The sequence below is a fragment of the Epinephelus lanceolatus genome, chromosome 18 (assembly GCF_041903045.1).
Source record: "Epinephelus lanceolatus isolate andai-2023 chromosome 18, ASM4190304v1, whole genome shotgun sequence".
NCBI classification, from domain to species: Eukaryota; Metazoa; Chordata; class Actinopteri; order Perciformes; family Serranidae; genus Epinephelus; species Epinephelus lanceolatus.
The window spans coordinates 30,967,762-30,986,582 of NC_135751.1; the positions used below are offsets into that span (position 1 = coordinate 30,967,762).

The 18,821-nt window shown below is 39.3% G+C and overlaps 2 protein-coding genes across 5 annotated transcripts; one reads left to right on the forward strand and one right to left on the reverse strand.

Moving 5' to 3' along the window:
* The first annotated feature begins 1,013 nt into the window (after positions 1–1,013).
* Positions 1,014–6,745, forward strand: nme4 (NME/NM23 nucleoside diphosphate kinase 4). 2 transcript variants are annotated; one of them, XM_078161733.1, is made up of 6 exons: positions 1,070–1,209; positions 2,961–3,109; positions 3,208–3,338; positions 3,421–3,522; positions 3,741–3,853; positions 3,946–6,745. In XM_078161733.1, exons 3-6 carry the CDS (start codon positions 3,330–3,332, stop codon positions 4,064–4,066), a joined length of 345 nt encoding a protein of 114 aa, XP_078017859.1. In that variant the 5' UTR covers positions 1,070–1,209; positions 2,961–3,109; positions 3,208–3,329; the 3' UTR covers positions 4,067–6,745. The 2 variants fall into 2 exon arrangements, with proteins under 2 accessions (XP_033499660.1, XP_078017859.1); XM_033643769.2 differs by lacking the exon at positions 2,961–3,109 and having other exon boundaries at positions 1,014–1,209.
* Positions 6,480–18,471, reverse strand: eps8l1a (EPS8 signaling adaptor L1a). 3 transcript variants are annotated; one of them, XM_033643768.2, is made up of 14 exons: positions 18,382–18,471; positions 16,679–16,796; positions 16,474–16,532; positions 14,938–15,073; positions 13,110–13,198; positions 12,945–13,019; positions 12,721–12,869; positions 12,422–12,631; positions 11,308–11,416; positions 11,067–11,207; positions 10,764–10,905; positions 9,453–9,615; positions 8,835–8,967; positions 6,480–8,029 (listed from the first exon to the last, which is right to left on the reverse strand). In XM_033643768.2, exons 2-14 carry the CDS (start codon positions 16,794–16,796, stop codon positions 7,943–7,945), a joined length of 1,611 nt encoding a protein of 536 aa, XP_033499659.2. In that variant the 5' UTR covers positions 18,382–18,471; the 3' UTR covers positions 6,480–7,942. The 3 variants fall into 3 exon arrangements, 2 of the variants coding, with proteins under 2 accessions (XP_033499659.2, XP_033499658.2); XM_033643767.2 differs by having other exon boundaries at positions 10,764–10,908; XR_013488077.1 differs by lacking the exon at positions 6,480–8,029 and having other exon boundaries at positions 8,853–8,967; positions 9,089–9,615; positions 10,764–10,908.
* Positions 18,472–18,821: the final 350 nt, after the last annotated feature.

Genomic DNA, 18,821 nt, shown 5'->3' on the forward strand with positions numbered 1-18,821 from the left:
ACCTGTAATATATAAACGATTTTCTTAAAGTTAATCAGCTGGAGATGGTTCATGATGATATCTATAAAAAGATTTATCCTGTTCACCCATAGTGTCTCCCTTATGGTGCACCAAAGATTTTCTCGACTGTTGTCTACTAAAGGCAAATGCTTTTTCATGTATGAGGTGGGCTGAACATGCACGTTAAACCTATGTAATTGTTGGATATCAGAAAACAAGCTGCAGGTTCATGTGACTCAGAAAAACCTACAGGTGAAAAGAAGTAAAGGATTTGATTGCCGGACTAACTAACTCAATTTGATTAGAGCTGGCTTTTGGTTCAAACTCACATCTGGGTGCTAAATATGTACTAGTTACCACTTTAATGTAAAATACATGGGCTTCTGTTGTTCTGATTAAAGTCTGACAGACTCACTGCATCAAAAATGAACCTAAAATGTCTTGCAATCCATAAGTTTTTCATACTTATGTAGTTTCAAGATCACTTTATTCATTATTATTGGATACTTAAAAGCCTCTAAGGACAGTTGTGTCCTCTGTGGTTGTCAAGTCTGAGTCAATAACCATAGCTTGCTTTACAACTTGTGTGAAGCTTGGAGAAGACACTATTGAGTTGCATTGTGGGAAATGTAGGAGCCATCAGTTTTGGAGCTTAAAAACAGGTCCAAAATGGTTCTGCTAAGTCATTTTTTTTCTTGCAAGTCCACCAGCTTGATGGAAAGGCGGTTAACATTCAGCTTAGAGTTGGATATGCTGTAAAACTTAAGTTCTCAAAGCTCTAACTGTAGAGACTGAAATGCAGTGTCAGTGTGTTTGTTGGTAAATCCAATTATGGAATCAGACATCCGTAAATGTGAAGAATTTCTGAATTCTTGGTCAATGCTGAGATATGCTTTTGCAGAAATAAGAGAAACGGACACACGCCTGGCATCACTGGAGTTAAACATGTTCTAGTTACATCGTCAATCGATCAGGGCGGGCAGATGGGGGGATGACTCGTGAGTTTTGATTGAGGAGGGTTGACTTCTCTCTCCAGAGGCTGACAGGACGCACGTCAAACCATGGTCATGTTGCGGAGGTGCATTTTTAACAGGATTTACCAACAGTTTTATTCATGCAATCAATTAAGCTCTAAAAGTCTTCTATCAGCTGGGGTTCCTTCTGCAGTGTTGGGTGGACACAGAGCCGCTTGGCACAGGAGCAATTCAAGTAAGTAACTGATTTTATATCGATTTTACTTTTCTTTTTTTATGATTCCTTGCCTTGTTATTTTTCTGGTCTTTTGCAGCCTTCAATCGTGGGACTTTTACTTTTCACAAAGGGCTTAACGACACTGTTTTGAATCTGTGGTGACAAAAATATATATTTCTTTAGGTTTAAATAAATGCTATTATTTTTGGCACCGAGTCAAAGAGACTTTACCTCCGGGGCGCAGGTTCACTTGTTCCAAACGTAACGGGACTGTCTGCGAAAACAAATGTGCTCGCCAGACTCATGGGGGTCATGAACTGCGAATAGGTTAGAGATAGAAGATAGTGACGATGATGTGATGCTGGAGACACAGTGACTTGCGGTGTGCGTAATGGTGCCAAAAACTTACGCACTCTGCGTAATAGTCAAAGCACGGTATCATGTACGACACCCGAACCCTGAATTGCCCTGATGGGAACTTCCGTCCAGCTCGTGAAACATTTGCTGTGCTTGACTTACACAGACGGTCTGAGAGTTAAATGCCAGTAGGATTTCTCCCGTGGCGGGTCACGTGTCTCTGTAATTGACCGCATGCAGCCATTCATTACCTCTGCCATGGTGTTAGTTGAAGCTGCTTTTCTGTGTCTGTGCATCTAAATACGTAAAATGCGCCTCCTTCATTTAGCTACTTAATCTGTATACAAACTCTTCCGTGTGTGTGGGTGTGGGTGTGGGTGCGTGTGGATGTGCGTGGTGGATGTCTGTTTCCCTGCATGTGGTAGACATTGGGTAAATATTTGTCCTTTCCCCTGTAGGTGACAAATATTGACAGTATGTACGGGTCAGTGGTGGAATCTAACTAAGTGCATTTACTCAAGTACTGTACTTAAGTACAAATTTAAGGTACTTGTATGTTGGTATTTCCATTTAATGTTACTTTATGGCCTAGGTCTATTTATACTCCTCTCAGTGGCATAAGGTAGTTTCCAAGGGCCCCAGTGCACACTATTGTGACAGGCCCCAGTGTATGTTAGTTACTAGTTATAAGGCGCACACACACCACTGGCAACTGTTTACAAAAAAGCCAACGGAATTTAATTTAGGGAGCTTTGCTACATTTTCCTCTTGTGCCTTTCTCTCTTAGACTTTCTTACTGCCACTTTTTTTTTTTTATCATTCTATTTTTTATTTCATTTATTTTTTTTATTATTTTTTTTCTTTTTTATTCACTGGGCGTACAACTGTGCTCAGCTTGTCAGTCCTGATAGATTTTGGGCCTAAAGTAGCTACTGTATGGTGTCGTTAGGCAACATCAACACCATCAACATACATGTTACCCAACAATCATCACTGCATACCTGTACAGGTATATATAACCATTTATGGGTTTTTTTTAGTTCATGTAGAAAAAGCATATAATTTTGTTATGGATTGCTACTGACTATTTTACCAAAAATAGTCCTGTTATTATGTATCTATACAGTATATGTTAGGAATTCATTGTTCTTCAAGGCTGGTTTTCCTTTTCTTCAACAAGATAAATACAGCTTTAATTTGAAGGAGTAACAAAACATTTAAAGGGAAAGTAGTCAGTATGTTATGGATTGCTACTGACTTTGTTGCAAAAAGAAAATCATGACAGAGATGGGATTTACACCCCTGACTCCACTGCACTACATTTATTTTTTAGCTTTAGTTACTTTGTAGATTGTTGAAAAACATTGAAAGAACAATTAATTAATACATCATGATATATTGTTTCGGCCTAGATTACGGTATCCAGCTGTAAGGGAGGCTGTAGCTCAGGAGGAAGAGCAGGTCATCCTCAAATCATTACATACATTCCTCACCGCTAGCTGCCACTAAATCCCCCTAAATCTTTCACACTGTTCCTTCAAGTGTCTTTTGCCACCAATACGTATGTAATTTTACTTAAGTAAGATTTTAAATGCAGGACTTTTACTTGTAACAGAATATTTTTACACTGAGGTGTTACTGCTTTATCTGTCCCACCAGCTATTCCGGATCTAAGGGAGCGGACTCTCATTGCTGTAAAGCCAGATGGAGTTCAGCGTCGTCTCATAGGACAAGTCATCCAGCGATTTGAGCAGCGGGGCTTCAAGCTGGTTGGCCTGAAAATGCTGCAGGTACAGATGTCTGAAATCAATGTCATTCATGATGTTCTGCACAGGTATTTCTGTTTAATCTCTAACCGTCTCTGCTGTGAAGGTGTCTGAGGATCTCCTGTCTCAGCACTACACTCATCTGAGGACTAAGCCCTTCTATCCCAGGCTGGTGGAGTACATGACCTCAGGGCCTGTGGTTGTCATGGTGAGGGCTCCTGTTTTTGAATCGTTGTGGGGTTTTCTTGTATTTTACAGTAGCTCTGCCTTTTTTTTTTAAAATTATCTCTACTTTTGCTTTAATTGCTTTATGATCTCTAGCAAATAGACCACTGTATTTCATGTGTTAAGATGTTCTAAATCTCTGCAAATTCTGAATATGTTGTTTTTCTGTGTTTATGTGTGATGTTTTATTTTTTGTTTTAGGTGTGGGAAGGGCACAAAGTAGTCCAGGCAACCCGTACAATGGTGGGACATACTAACCCAGCTGAGGCCCAGGCAGGCACAGTCAGAGGAGATTTCAGCTTTCATGTCAGCAGGTATTTGATCCCATTATGTGCCACCATGCAGATATTATGTATTCTTTTTAGGTCTTGGAGGTAAAATAATGATGTGTGTTGGTCATTTAAAGGAATGTGGTTCATGCAAGTGATTCACTGGAGACGGCACAGAGGGAGATTGGGTTGTGGTTTCAGAAAAAGGAGCTCCTGAACTGGGACTGCATTGACAAGACCATCACCTGTGAGGTGTGAAGATGCTGAGAGTCAGACGCAGTGAGAATCAGAAATACTACCTCTTCTCCTGCTGCTCAAAGGTCCTTTGTGACAGTGTGATGACACCACAGTGATTGCAACAGATGAGTCAAATTCAGTGTTCCTACCAAATAATTTACCTCAGTGTAAGTGCACTTAGAGTCACAAAGATTTTTGTTGAAACAAATGTGACTGACTTTTTTTTTTTTAATCAAGCTACATTAGCAGCAATGCACATACAAATATAGCTGTTACATCTTTAATTTAAGAGCAATAATAGGAGCAGTTGTGACTCAGGGTGAGATGTGTGTAGTAATCATTTGTCATTCTGGACCCTGCAACAGATAAATATAGTATTGTGAATATGTGCAAAACACTGAGCTGCAGTTTGGAGCCATAGTGGATTAACTTAAAGGAATTCTTCACCTACAAAATGATCATTTAGATATCAGTTACTTCCCTTTTCATGTGAGAGACTAAATTCGTGAAGAAAACTTAGCTTTTCTCACATGCCTCCACGGTGAACAAAGAATCCAAATAACAGAGAGTTCTTGGATTGAGATAAAATGGGTTTGTGTATCAAAACTATGTCAAAACATCTGTGGTCAAACTCTCACACAACTCGTACAGTATAATCCAAGTCACATTTATCCAGTCGCATGCTCAGTACTTCTCAGTTTTAGATTCTTTGTTCACCATGGAGCCATGTGAGAAAAAAAAAAAATCATTACGAATTCCAGGGAACACAGGGTGAGTAATTCAGGCTTCCCACAGTCATTAAATTCCTGGAAAAGTAATGAGATTAGAAAAACTGTTTTCCAGGCCTGGAAATGGATTAGAAAAAAATAATATACATTGTTTGGGCTGTTTAAAGTCTGTTCATAAAAAAAAAAATCTAACATCACATGAAATATGTTCCTAGTATGACTAATTTAAAATCTAGTGCCGTCTTGCGTGACCATTGAAATGTCTCAAGTATCATGTGACATACATAGACCAGACTGGCATTGCATCATCACATTATTGCCAAGAGAGTGCCCCTTTTTGGTCACCTATCTGCTTGATTGGGGGAAGACTGACAGGACATGACAACAGTCAACCTTGATTTATTGAGCTATCTCAAACACTTAGAATTATAATCCAAACATATCTCAAATCACACTGACATATACAGGATCTTTGGTTTTCTATCCCCCCAAAAAGGGGCAGGGCCTTGACGTTTTGTTAAGTACCCGTATGTGCCAGTCATGTGCAGCTAGTTGGCAGCGGGAATATGTAACGAGCGAGTAAAGTTAGCAAGAGCTAGCAGTTTTCTTATCCACATATACCTGGAAATGCATGTGTAATAATGAATGGCTATATCAGGCTACACATTTTAAACTACCTAAATAAATTCATGGAAATGGGCTAAAATATTATGATCATTTTGTGGGTGTAGTATTCCCTTAATTAAACCTGACTGACAGAAGCAGATATTGTCAGTGGCTCAGCACCTGATTTACAGCTGAAGTGTATTGTATGTGGCGCAAAGTAGGTCAAACGTCAACAATAAATCTGGATAGCTATTGGTCTGGATAGTCTAAAGTGCTGTAAAGTTACAAGTTACTTTATGTCAAAAATTGAAGTATTACCAAGCAATAAAGAAAAAGTAAGATCTAATTTGTAATTTGTAGGAGTTGACTTTCTACTGTTTGATAATCATGCACAGCTCCAGCAGGCTAATAGATTGATAATAAAAATATCACAAATTTTTCCTTAATGTGAGGTAATAATAACTAATACAATAAATATTATACAGAAGTGTTGTTTTGGGAGCAGTCTATGAAGTGCACTAAAAAACGTTTTTAGAGGCGTCTACTGACAAGTGCAGTATGTCCTCAACTACTAGTGTAATTATCCTACTTTAAAACTGTAATCTTGTAAATTTTTGGAACCAAAATTGTTAAATGATATGCCTACTTCTTCTTTTAAACAGAGGTAGGCATATCATTTAACAATTTTGGTTCCAAAATTAAATAAGAGGGTGAATGGTTTCAAGCGCACAATTTTGTCAGGGATTGTCTGAAATTGGACTAGCCGATCGTAGTTTAATATTATGTAAAATGTGTTAGTGCTATGAGTGTATAAATGTGCTTCAGCAATATAATGGTGATTTATCTCCGCCTGTTTTGATTGAGCATTGAATGATGCGGATTTTATGTATGTCGACATTTGAGTGTCACTAAAAAAAATGACTTCAGTCTTGTGTTGCACTCATTATGTATAATTAAATTACTAATCTAGATTCTTTAATCTTATGAAAAATGGTATGTTTTGATCTTATAACTTGTCGATCTCATAATAAGGAAAAAAGGGTTGCGGTAAACTCATACAAATGACACAAAAATACACTTAACTTAAATTTTATTCAAGCCACTGTATTAACAACAATGTATCCCCTTTGTTGCTGTGTTGTTGAGCATTATGTCATGATACGCTCCACAGCCGAAGTCTCAAAAACACAGAATCAGAAATCATTTTAGTCTCCATAGAAAATCATAGAATGAGTCAGGACTGAAACTGTGTATTCATCATGTATCAGTTGAATGTATATTTGGTCCAAAAGAGCATCTGGCTGCAACAAGTGACACTGTATTAACACAGATTGATGTGCAAGCAATAAAAACTCAATCAATTAAACATCTGTAGAGTCATCGATATTCTTGATAGAATGTACCTTTTTTTATATACCACTAAAAAGACATTTCAGTCCATTGTTGTTAGCACATCAAACTAATCATCAGCATGTGATTTGGTTTATTGCACAGTATTTTTAGATATTGCCTGAACAACTTATGACAGAAATATTTAAATTGTAAAACATACTATGAACACCAAACGGTCAGAATAGCTTGAAGGAGCTGTATACAATATTCAGAGCATATCTATGATTCACAGTCTGATACAGATTGTCTGCACACGGTTCTCAACATAGGGGCGGCACCATGGTGTGGGGGTTAGCACTGTTGCCTCACAGCAAGAGGGTTCCTGGCTTGATCCCGGGTATGGGAGCCCTTCTGTGCGGAGTTTGCATGTTCTCCCCATGTCAGCGTGGGTTTTCTCGGGGTACTCCGGCTTCCTCCCACAGTCCAAAGTCATACAGGTTGGGGATAGGTTAATTGGTGACTCTAAATTGTCCGTAGGTGTGAATGTGCCTCTCGCCCAATGTCAGCTGGGATAGACTCCAAACTTGCCGTCAAACTTTTTACTAAGGAAGAATGTATCATCAATCATTCATCAATCTGTCAGCTAATTAATTTTTATGCAAATTTCCTGTAGAACAGTGCATTCAGTCCAAAGGTTTAGCAAACCCATTGGCGATCACAGAGGTTCTCACAGGAATGAATGGACTTTCAGCTGACATGCTAATGTACACAGAGCTATGCGGGAACGAGGCGTTAAATGCAATAAATGTACATATGACAGGACCGGCTACCAAAGCAGCAAACAAAGAGGCTCGGATAACAACACACACAGAGGTAGTCTGACTTCATTCTCTGCTCAGGATGCCATTACTCCAAATATTGGTTCTCTGCTATATTAATGCTCTGAACAATGTATACAGAACCTTGAAGTAAAACTCTGGCAAGAAGTTGAAGTTTTAAAGCCCCTCTTTCTTAAATACATGTAAAAATCCAAAATAGTCCCATCATCAATCAGAGTGTTAGTGAGTGAGCTTTACTTTTAACGCAGCTTACTTTTGTTGATGAATTTGTAGCATGTAGATATACAGCATGTACGATTAAAAGAATACAATTCAGCTGCAGCATCACTGTATATGCTTAACCACATTGATCTCCATTGATCTTTGTTGCCATGTCTGTTAGTGGATGTCCGTCACACTATATCACTCTCCAAGTTCATGTCGATCTTCAGCTTTTGTTTCTCCATTGCCGTCTCTAGTTCTGTTGCTTTGCGCACATCCTGAGGAGGACACAAGAAAATGTAATTTAGCAGGGAAATATCAAGGAAAATTTGGGTTTTCTGGGGGGGCAAACTTTGAAAGAAGCTTCCCAACTGTTTTAGTCCATTCATTTAAAAACTGTCATTGGAAAATATGCTTAAATTTAACTCCTATTTGATCACATTAAAATCCAATGTCTGCACAGTGAAGGTCAAATTAAAACACACTGCTGAAGACACCCATTATTAATTTCTTTTAGTACCAGACCAAGCACAAGAAGGCTCTCTAGCTCTGACCTTTGAGGTCTGTTGGACCTGATGTGCATTTCGTGTTTTGTAAATTGAAAGGTAAATAATCTTTAGTCAATGTAGGTCAGTGACATTGTGTTAAACAACGTAGGCTACAGTACGTCTGTTCATAAGTCAAGGCTGAGCAAACAACTAGCTCAGAACACACAGACACACACAAACACACAAGAACATACGGTACAGCCAGAAAACTGCACAATATTGTACAACTCTCTCTTATGTAATTCTTTCCAATTCTACTCATTAAATTGAGCACACTTGTAGTATGGTGCACACATTTGTACACATTTCTTATATTTCTTGAACAACATATCCCTTCTCATATTTGTATATTTTCTTATATTTGATATTTATATGTACTCACTGTGTTACATATATGTTCTTTTTTTCATTTCTATTTTCTTAGTATTTCTTTATACCTATATACAGTAAAGGAGCAACTGTAACATGAAACAGTTTCTCCCTGTTTCCCTGGGGATCAATAAATTCTGAATCTGAAAAATAACACTGGACTAACCTCAAGAAGGGCCTTCTGCACCATAATTTGGCTGTAGACTCTCTGGCCTTCTTCCGGTGACACGGTGCAGAGTTCACCTTTATCCAGGGAAAAAAGCTGCGCTCCATTTAAAATTCCCAGACTCTGTACTGTCCTAACAGAGGAGGAAGGAGCAACAGAATCAGTCTTCAGAGAGTTTTCATTGTCATTAGTTCACCTATAACCTGGATATAAGAATCCAGGTGTTTGAACTGTAAAACAAAATCTAGGCTTACCTTCTTTTATCATTCACTTCTTTATTTTCCTGTTGTAATAATTCCTCTAAATGTCATTGTAGCTTACTGTTTATGTTCAACTCCAGCTCCCCTCAGTCCACAGTTAAGTTTCAAAACATAAACATTGTCAGGGAGGACAGTTTAACATTTGGGGGCGCTATTGTGCACTAAAAATCTGGGAGTGTGCCTTTGCAAGCTGCATGTATAATGCATATAAACGGTATTAAACATGTTGGACATGATATTCCTTTAATATCACTTGATATTCCTCGTGGATCTTGAGAACAAGCTGTAGCTTCAAATAAACTAATAGGTACTACAAACTAGCTTTGTGCTGGAGTTCTCTCTAAAAATGCTCACTCACTGTTGGCTGAAGCCCTTGGTGTTGAGCCAGGCCTCCACCTCGACAGCTGGTGAGTGGTAGTTCAGGGGAGTAGAAGTGTCAGCTGTGCGGGGGACCACCAGCGGACGGGCTGAGTCTCTTCTCCCAGCTAGCCGCTGAAGGAGCTCATCATTTATTATCAGGACTGCAAATGCAAAACACACAAAACTTAATTTGTAAGTTGGTGCTCAACCTCTAGGGTTATTTGATATGATAAATGTTCATAGATGGTACTGACAAAATTTCTAACGACTTTTAGACACACATAGACAGAGGTCTGTTTATGGATAGCTATGTCTGTACTTACTGTCAACATCATCTCGGTGTTTTGTAGGACTGAGATTTTAAAGGCTGCACCTGCTGTAAAGTGCACCTAGTAACAACAAAAGAGCTGATGCAATTTACTGGACAGTTTTAACCAAAAGATTATTGTGTCAAAGACATCAGTTTCCATGTGGCATGATGCATCATGGAGCTACAGCATACAGGGAACTTGGCAGTGGAAGCACGGCACTCAGCATGGATGCGACAATACACTGGAGGTGGGCATCTTAATAAATGCTAGCTGTCTGCTGGAGGCAGGACTTGTGTGCGCTTAAAGGTCCAGTGAGTAGGATTTAGGGGGAAATATTGGAAAAGTGAAATAAAATATAGTAAGTATATTTTCCTTAGTGTATAATCACATGGAAATAAGAATCATTGTGTTTGTTACCTTAGAATGAGTTGTGTATATCTACAGGAACAGGTCCTTTTTCATGGAGATCGCCATGTTTACTGCCATGTTTCTACAATAACCCAGAAAGTACAAACCAAACACTGGCTCCAGATAGGGCCATTCACATTTTTGTATCGGCCACTGTAGTTAACAGCCCTTCTGCAGCAAGCAATGTTAGAAAAACACTGATTTGTAACATGAAACTGCTTTATTAGGTGATGTTTTCTTTACTGTTTATATCACAGGGTCTTTTCGTTTTAAAGAGGAAGAGTGATCTCCACAGATGATTTGGCTCCCAGTAAAAACCTCCTAAACCATTAACAACAACGGAATTCTAGCTGGGATAAATTTCAGCATGTTGCAACCTGCAATCCTCACTAGTAGGTGCCACCAAATCTCCCTAAATCTTACACTGAACCTTTGAGTGACAGATGAGATCAGTACTGACTGCTAGTGCTGTAAGATGCTGAAATGTTCCAAGAAGTTGAACATAAGAAGCTTCTGGGATCCAATATGTTTGTGAACTTGATATCACACGATTTACCATTGCCGATATCAAACATGTATGGGCATGTTACCTGGGTCACTGTCTTCTCCTTGCATCATTTGCGATGGTAAAATCATGCTCTGTGGTCGCATCGGACTTGTAGCAGCAGGACTAGTCCTAACTGGGCTTGGAGGAGCATATGAGAAGTACTTTGTCCGAGGGGAAAGGGGCGTCTGCTGTGGAAAAGCAACAATTCCATGGGAATGTTGTGGAAAAGCAGGAATAGATAATTAAATTGCAAGATGAGATGAGTCAAAAAGCCGCTGTGTGTGTAATATTTGAGGTACTGAAACAAAAAACAGCAAATCTCTGTATGTTGTGTGTGTATTTGTACCTTTGAATCTCTAAGTACCACGGGGCTGCTTCCCCCAGTGTTATTCAACGCAGACAGAGGCTCCAGGATATTAAAGGGGACAAATCCTATCTGGTCAAAGCGATTCCGACACTTCCACCACCGCTTCGACGACTCGATGACCTAAAGAAAGATCAGTGGAGTTTTGTGATACATTCCAGGAATACATCTACATTGGCGGGTGGGTCACCACTACCCAGTAATTCTATTTATGGATGTGTACCTCTAATGTTTCTCCTTGTAGCACAGAGAGCTCACTGCTGTTTCTGGCCACAAAGTCGTAACTGCAGCAGAAAAGTCTCTCACCCTCTGGTGGAAGCCCATTTCCTTCTCTGAAATGTAATTTAAAAGATATAAAACATGAGGAAAAAATTAAACCGATTTAACAAAGTGGAGTCAGATATCAGTAATTTTAATCTCTGATGACACTGGATTTCATGCAGGAAGTAATATATGATATTTTTGTTCATTTCCACAGTTTGTTCTGTATTTTGTTATCAGCCATTGATTTCTGGGATTCACCAATGGTTTCTCATTTTTGCTCTTTTCTTAGATGAAAGAAAATTTTACATGTGGTCAAGAGCGCTCTAAAAAACATCCCATTTTCATAGTCAACAAATTGACTGATTGAAAGGAAACACGAGTTTTAAATTTGAGTAACATAAAAAAAAGGTATGAATATCATGTACTCAAATTCAGATTATTATATGTCTTATATTTATTATAATGATTTGATTGTTGAATTTTGCTTCTATTTTTGTGTCAAACAATTTTCTATTAATTGTCGTTACTCTGCATCTCTACTGACACAGCATCACAAATGTTTTGTCACTATTGGCTTTTTGATTGTCTTGTAATACCTGACATTCTGGAAATCTGTTTTACTTTGTTTTAGTTTATTAAACAGTATGTCAATTATGCACGAGGTCTCCCTCTTACCGCCTTTTTTGTTGGCACCTCTACAATTCTTGGGCATGTGCCAGAGTTTTTACACACAGTACGTCCGTCATATAAAGTATTTAGACAGTGTTACCCATGCTGACAGGTCAGATGGGATCAGCACACCTAAAAGCACATTTGGATAATTAAGAATGTTTGGTGCATCTGGAGTTGACTCTCTTATTATTTTTTCTTTTAACAGAAGAAGTTTATGAGAATGTTGCTGCATGAGGCCCATTGACATGAGTTATTCTCAGACTTTATAACCTCCAGACTGATTTTATGAGGCAGTACTGTTATACTGTTAATTTAGGAACTTAGCTGGCATTGTAACTCCTGCTATAAAAACATAATTGCACCTTGTTCTGTAACCCTTTTTTTAATGTCTACAGACTTACACTTCATCAGTGCCTTCACCCGGGCTTTGTGCTATCTGTCGAGCTTGTGCCTGTAGATTTCGCGCCCCCCTACTTTCTATGAGAGCATCTTGTTTGTGCTGCGACTGGATCGGATCTTCGCAAAGCTGGCCAGTTGAGTCATAAGCCTGAGGCTGCCACCCATCCAGGAAGACAGGTGAGTATGGAGGGACAGACACACTGAGTTGCGAACTGAGAAAGAAAGCAAGAGATTCTTGTTAAAGCAACATGACACACTCTCAAACCAATTTATACACACACACATACATAAGCCAACAGACCAGGGTGAAATCCAGTTGGGCCCTAATGAAGTCCAGAGCTCCTTTTCATCTTTGGTCAGATGCTCCTGAAGCAGTGAAACAGCACCACTGGTCATAGCAGGACTGAGCACCGACGCTCCTAACGCTGGCCCTCCAGTGGTCTTCACCATCTGTGTAAGAGAGCGTCAGTCAGTCAGTATCATAGAGAAGGAGAAACCTCTTAATGAAACTTAAGAAAGACTCACCAGTCTAAGAGGTACAAAGATGGAATGCAGCAGCTCTGGTGCGTCAGGCTGTTTGATGGATGACTTGAGACGATCCTAAATAAACCAGCAAATGGAGTCAGTGGTTTTATCTAAATTTACGTGTAAATTTGTGAAGTTACTCAGTGCTTGATTATGACATCTCACCAGCAGACTGAGGGAGTACTTGATTTTTTGAAAGATGTCTACAAATTCTTCCTCAGATGGAGGGAGAGCTTTCAGGGTCAACAAATCATCTGCAGAGAAGAGCACAATGACAGCTACAACTTAACAGGATAGACATGAAACAGACACATAACTGTGTCACAGTTACTGTTGTTATTATGTTCATGCATTGATTTTTCAAATTTGATATTGATATCAGTATCATTTAAGCTGCAAGCTGTCAAATGCAAGTTATAGTATGCTTTTAACAAAATGAAAAAAAAAACAGAAAATTGAAATAATAGGAGAAAAACAGAAACACAACAGTATAATGAAGTGTAAGTAAAGGTGTGGAATGCTTGTTCTGGCTTGTTCCAACAAGTACACCCACAAAACAAAGTTGGTGGTTATTTCATTATTAATGCATTCATACATTTATTACATTCAGTCTTATCTAGAGTCACACCTAACCAAGCATACACTAGCCAGAAACCTGGGAAATACCCTGGTCATGCTGCGATTACAAAAGGCAAAGATTGATAGGTGCTTAAGCTTCCATCCACACCTAATGGCAATCTATAGTATCTAATCAAGAGTGAAACCAAACCAAACCCCTAAAAATGTGGTCATGTATTCTCAGAATGAAAACTGATTATTGATTTTCATTCCACTGGATAATGGCAATTTAAAGAGACAGTTCAACCCCAAATCAAAAATGCATATTTGTCCTCTTACCTATAGTGCCATTATTCAATCTAGACTGTTTTAGTGTGATTTGCCAAAGGTTGGAGATATCAGCAGTAGAGATGTCTGCCTTCTCTCTGCTGTAATGGAACTAGGTGGCACTCAGCTTGTGCTCAACTGCACCTACCTCTTACATCACTGCACAGAAGGAATCGTGTATCTACTCATGAATGAGATGCCTGTGCTTGTGATAGCGCAAGATGTAAACATTAATGCCGTCCTCTTTGGCTGAGCTGTGACATTAGCTAACTCAGTGATGCTAGGTGAGCTAAGAGTAGATGCATGCTTCCTTCTGCACGGTGATATGGTTGGCGAATATGTCCACCAGGTGTGTGGGTGAAAAATAGTACATTAAACTGCACAAAAAAGGGTCTCTCGATTATCTTGAGTGACCGGGTCATGATGTCTGGACAGAGACATTGATGTTTTTGGCACTTTGAGCATGACAAGCTGAGTACCATGTAGTTACATTATACTTGAGAAAAGGCAGACATCTCTACGGCTGTTATCTCCGACACTTGGCAACTCACACCAAACAATCTAGACTGACAAATAGCACTGCAGGTAAAAGGGAAAATATGTATTTTTGATTTTGGGGTGAACTGTCCCTTTAATGCCAGATGCTTTGCCAACCCAACACAAAAAAAGATGAATTAAGCTGACTGGAAATCAATTAAAAAATTTAAAGATGTTGTTGTCTCTATAGACTGATTTGGCCCAGGTTCAGTATTGTCTTTGTCATTCTTGCCTTTGGCACCCTGCCTGTTGACCTGCTTCCAGCGTGTAAAATGGTGTGCCAATGTTAAGCCTTTGTCTCCAGTTTCCTGCCTCCATTCTTATTCTGCAGCCGTACCTGAGGCCAGCATTCATAAATTTCCTGCAGTCATCAAGTACCTTCAACTTTATCTTTCGTCCTCTGCCACCAACTGATCTACACTTCTTCGAACTCCAAACCTACCTCAAATATATCATCAGACTACTGTACATGTTGTTATTTGGGTCTCATTCTGAAGACTCTGTGAGGCTGGAGTGTCTACATACAAACAGCTTTCTTTGATTTTGACTTCTTTGATTGGACAACTCTCACCATCATGATCCTCCTTCTTCTTGCTCTTTCTGCTTCTCTTTTTCCTCCTTTGGTTGAGAATAGTCTGGGCCTCAGCTGTCTGCTGCAAGCGTGCCATGAATCGCTCCACATCGTCAAAGCAGTGATTCATAATCTCCTGAAGAAAGATACTGTATGTTTTAGTCAGAGTGACTTATAGAAAGTGTTTTAATGGTTTAACAGTTCATATCACAGGTGATTTGATAAGTTCTTAGTGAGTCAAACAGCATACAAAAAGGCACAACTAAAAAGCTGACGTATTTTTCTGCATTCAATGTAAGGTATCCAAACACATATGTACCCCATCCAATACAACAGCCCTGCGAAAGATATATTTGTAATACTTATACTGCCAAGTATTTAAGAGTGTATGAAAGAGGCGTTGATTTATGTGCAATCCTCTACAGTGTTCCTTTTATTGGGTCCACCTAGTGGAACACCAACAGCCATAGGAATCTCTTATCAAATGCAATCAAACACAACAGCATCACCACAAACTATAGCCTTGAATGTCATCAATGTTTTAAACTTAGGACTGAATTAAATGCTGTCCTTCATATCTGTGATAACCAAGTGGCAACCTTCAGGATCCTTGAATGACCACTTGAGGCTGATTCCAGAAGAGGAGCAGTGAAGACCGAGAGGAGAAGAACTCCAACCTCTTGTGCAAATATGGTCACTCCTGGCTCCAAAAAACAAGATGACAATGGCCAACATTCCAAACAGGCTTCAAAATGGGAGTCCACAAACCAGTTGGTGATGTCACGGTGGCTACGTCCATTACTTTAAACAGTATGTGGTGACAACTCTCTTCAATAGGCTCTCGTTCCAGTGTCATTTCCCTGAATTTGGCAGTACATCTATAGTGTGAGGCAGCCCAGGACCTCCCCATCCAGCTTCTTTGCCTGCAAGATGGTCTGAGACCAGCCACTGAGATGAGCGTCCCTGAGACGCTGCTTCTTACCATTTGTACAGAAATTATTGTATGTGTAAACTGTTGTATCAGTCAGGTCTTAGCTTATGACAGTGAAATGAACATTAAATCCACAGCAATAGCTCTGGTGGACAAAACTTAGGACATCCAAGGCGACATTGTGCTGTGTGATAAAACTGCGTATTTTAGAGTGGCCTTAATCATGACCAGTCCAAGGCACACCTATGGAGTAATCATGCTGTTTAATCAGCATCTTGATATGCCACACCTGTCAGGTGGATGGATTATGTAATATGTTGCCAAAGTGCTTACCAACATGGATTTAAACAAATTTTTGAACAAAATTTGAGAGAACTAAGCCTTGTGTGCACGTAGAAAAAAAATTATTAGATCTTTAATTGGAGCCAAAACAAATGTGTTGCATTTATATTTCAACTTAAAGTCTAAAATAACTAACATCCTGTACATTTCTTTTTATATTATGAACATCATATGCATGACATATTTTATATAAACCTTTTGATGTCCTTTATTTATTAAAAATTGTTATTGATTTCTTGTAAATTATTCATGTGGATACATACCACTTCTCTCTCTGCATTCAGTAGAGATGTATGATTTGACTCCCCACTGGCACCATTCTCTGGGAAGAGGAAGAACAAAGTCATTCAAGCAAACTTGGACATAATATGTAACGTGGGTTGCAAGCAGCAGGATAATACATCTTTGTGGCAGCAGCACATGTTCATGCATATATATATACACATTAGGCAAATGAATATGCAGTACCTTTGTCAAAACCTGTGCAGGTGGGCAGACCAGCAGGAGCGGGCTGCTGTCCTGGAATTATCATGACTCTGACACCTGAATGCTTTCTGGGGACCACCGGAGGCGGTGATTTAGACATCTGTTGTGTGTGGATGCAGACAGTGAAAGTAAAATTAGGCATATACAGACAACAGGGATAATGGTCAGGTAAGTTTTTTTCTAGGTACATGTTTACTGTTATTTATGTTTCCAACACCTCATTTCCTGTTTCTTGGGAAAAGTAATATCCATCTATACATTGTCTCATGATTACTGAGTGTGATACATGTGTCAGTTGTTCATGGCTGGTGGTGTTTGTGTATTGTGTGTGTATTGATATGTTGTTCAGTGTTTGGTGGTGTTTGTGCATGGTGTTTGTTGGTGGTGTTTTTCTGTACCCAAATGTTGTTGTGACAGTTTGTGAAAACAAATTTTCCCATGGGACAATAAAAGGCTATCTATCTATTACTTAAAGGTCCAGTGTGTAGGATTTAGGGGGATATATTGCAGGAATGGAACATAATACAATAAGTAAATTTCCATTTGTGTATAATCACCTGAAAATAAGAATCATTGTGTTTTTGTTACCTGAAAATGAGCTGTTTATATCTACATAGGGAGAAGGTCCTTGTCCATGGAGTCCGCCATGTTTTTACAGTAGCTCAGAACAGATAAACAAAAGACTGGCTCTAGAAAGGGCCATTTGCGTTTTTGGCATTTTCACATCAGCCACCGTAGTTGGAGGCCCGTCTGCGACAAGCAGTGTCCAAAATGTGCAATGTAATACTGCTTTATTAAATTTTTTCCCCGGTTTAAATCACCTGTACATTTGTTTTGGAAAGAAGAGACCTCTGCAGATAATTCAGCTCCCGGTTAAAACCTCCTGAACAATGAACACTGAAGGAATTCTAACCGGGAGAAGTTTCCGCTGTTTATACTGTGCAATTCTCATTGCTATGTGCCACTAAATCCCCATCAGTCTTGCACACTGGACCTTTAATGTGAGTCACCCTGCAACTTAAATGATCATATATATGTTTTTACTTTTCTAACTAGACTAGTCTACATATGTAATGTGAAAGTTTTTGATAAATTTTGAGCAAAACAAACTCATCTTGACCTAATCTGGACATTGTCAAAAAATGATAAATGAGAGTTCAATATTGCAGCATTCCCCAAGATGATTGTAAGAATGCCAAGTATCCACCAGACTCTTACGGTTGCATGCAGTGACAGTGACGGATGCACACGACAGGAAAAACCACTGTCATCAGGTGCATGGTATGCAGATGACACAACCTCTAAAACACAATTAAAAAAAAAAGAAACGCTAGCAGCTGAGTATAAAACTTTGTGCTGTGCAATCACATTGCAGCTTAGTTCTTTTTTTAGTTTAACATATAATTTCCTCCTCTTCCAACACATTGATGCAGCAGTGGCTACTGCATGAACTATTGTCATAAAATGCATATTGCACAGACAAAGCTTTTCTTGCAGTTAGAAATCACGAAATACTCAAATGTATCAAGATGAAGTGAAGCTGCATCAAGCATCTCCTAAGCAACATATTACTGACACAAACTGTCCTTCCTACGACAGGTGCACCTGTCTCTCTAACCCTCCCAATCACACAAATACACACACACTGTTTACAAAAAGTTAAAACATAGAATACATCACTTTACCTTTTATTGTGGTTTGAGTCTTTAAAAAAAAGGCACAGAGACCAGTCCTGGTGCTGAGCTGTTTGAGCACTGAGCTTAGCTGTTTACATGAGGACGTCCCACCTTCTCGAGATATGCAGAAACAGGAAAAACAAGTCTGGCTTTCCTTTCGTAGTTAATCTGTGTTGCTTTCACTCTCCTCTGATCCGCTGATACAGACACACACACGCATGCTCCCTCCCTCCCATTCCTCTCTCTGCATCTTTGTGAGCTTCTCCTTCCTTATGACAGGCATTTCTTTCAACAACTGGCCTGTGGCTTGTGCCAAAGGGCCTAATGTGATCTGCAACACATGCCATTCCAGAAATGTAATGCAGTCTTCCTCGTACTCCCCACCTCCACAAATTCATTGACATCAAGTTTCATTAGAGACTAGGCCAGGGTGAGTCTCAGAGGTGACA

Excerpts from the sequence above, each read along its gene's own strand:
- eps8l1a (XM_033643767.2), bottom strand. The coding sequence starts at position 16,796 with ATGTCTAAATCACCGCCTCCGGTGGTCCCCAGAAAGCATTCAGGTGTC. Across the intron at positions 16,533-16,678 it reads CTGCACAGGTTTTGACAAAG|AGAATGGTGCCAGTGGGGAG; the intron begins GTACTGCATATT and ends TCCTCTTCCCAG. Across the intron at positions 11,208-11,307 it reads TACAAGGAGAAACATTAGAG|GTCATCGAGTCGTCGAAGCG; the intron begins GTACACATCCAT and ends ATCTTTCTTTAG.
- nme4 (XM_033643769.2), top strand. The coding sequence starts at position 1,062 with ATGGTCATGTTGCGGAGGTGCATTTTTAACAGGATTTACCAACAGTTT. Across the intron at positions 1,210-3,207 it reads TTGGCACAGGAGCAATTCAA|CTATTCCGGATCTAAGGGAG; the intron begins GTAAGTAACTGA and ends CTGTCCCACCAG. Across the intron at positions 3,523-3,740 it reads CAGGGCCTGTGGTTGTCATG|GTGTGGGAAGGGCACAAAGT; the intron begins GTGAGGGCTCCT and ends TTTTTGTTTTAG.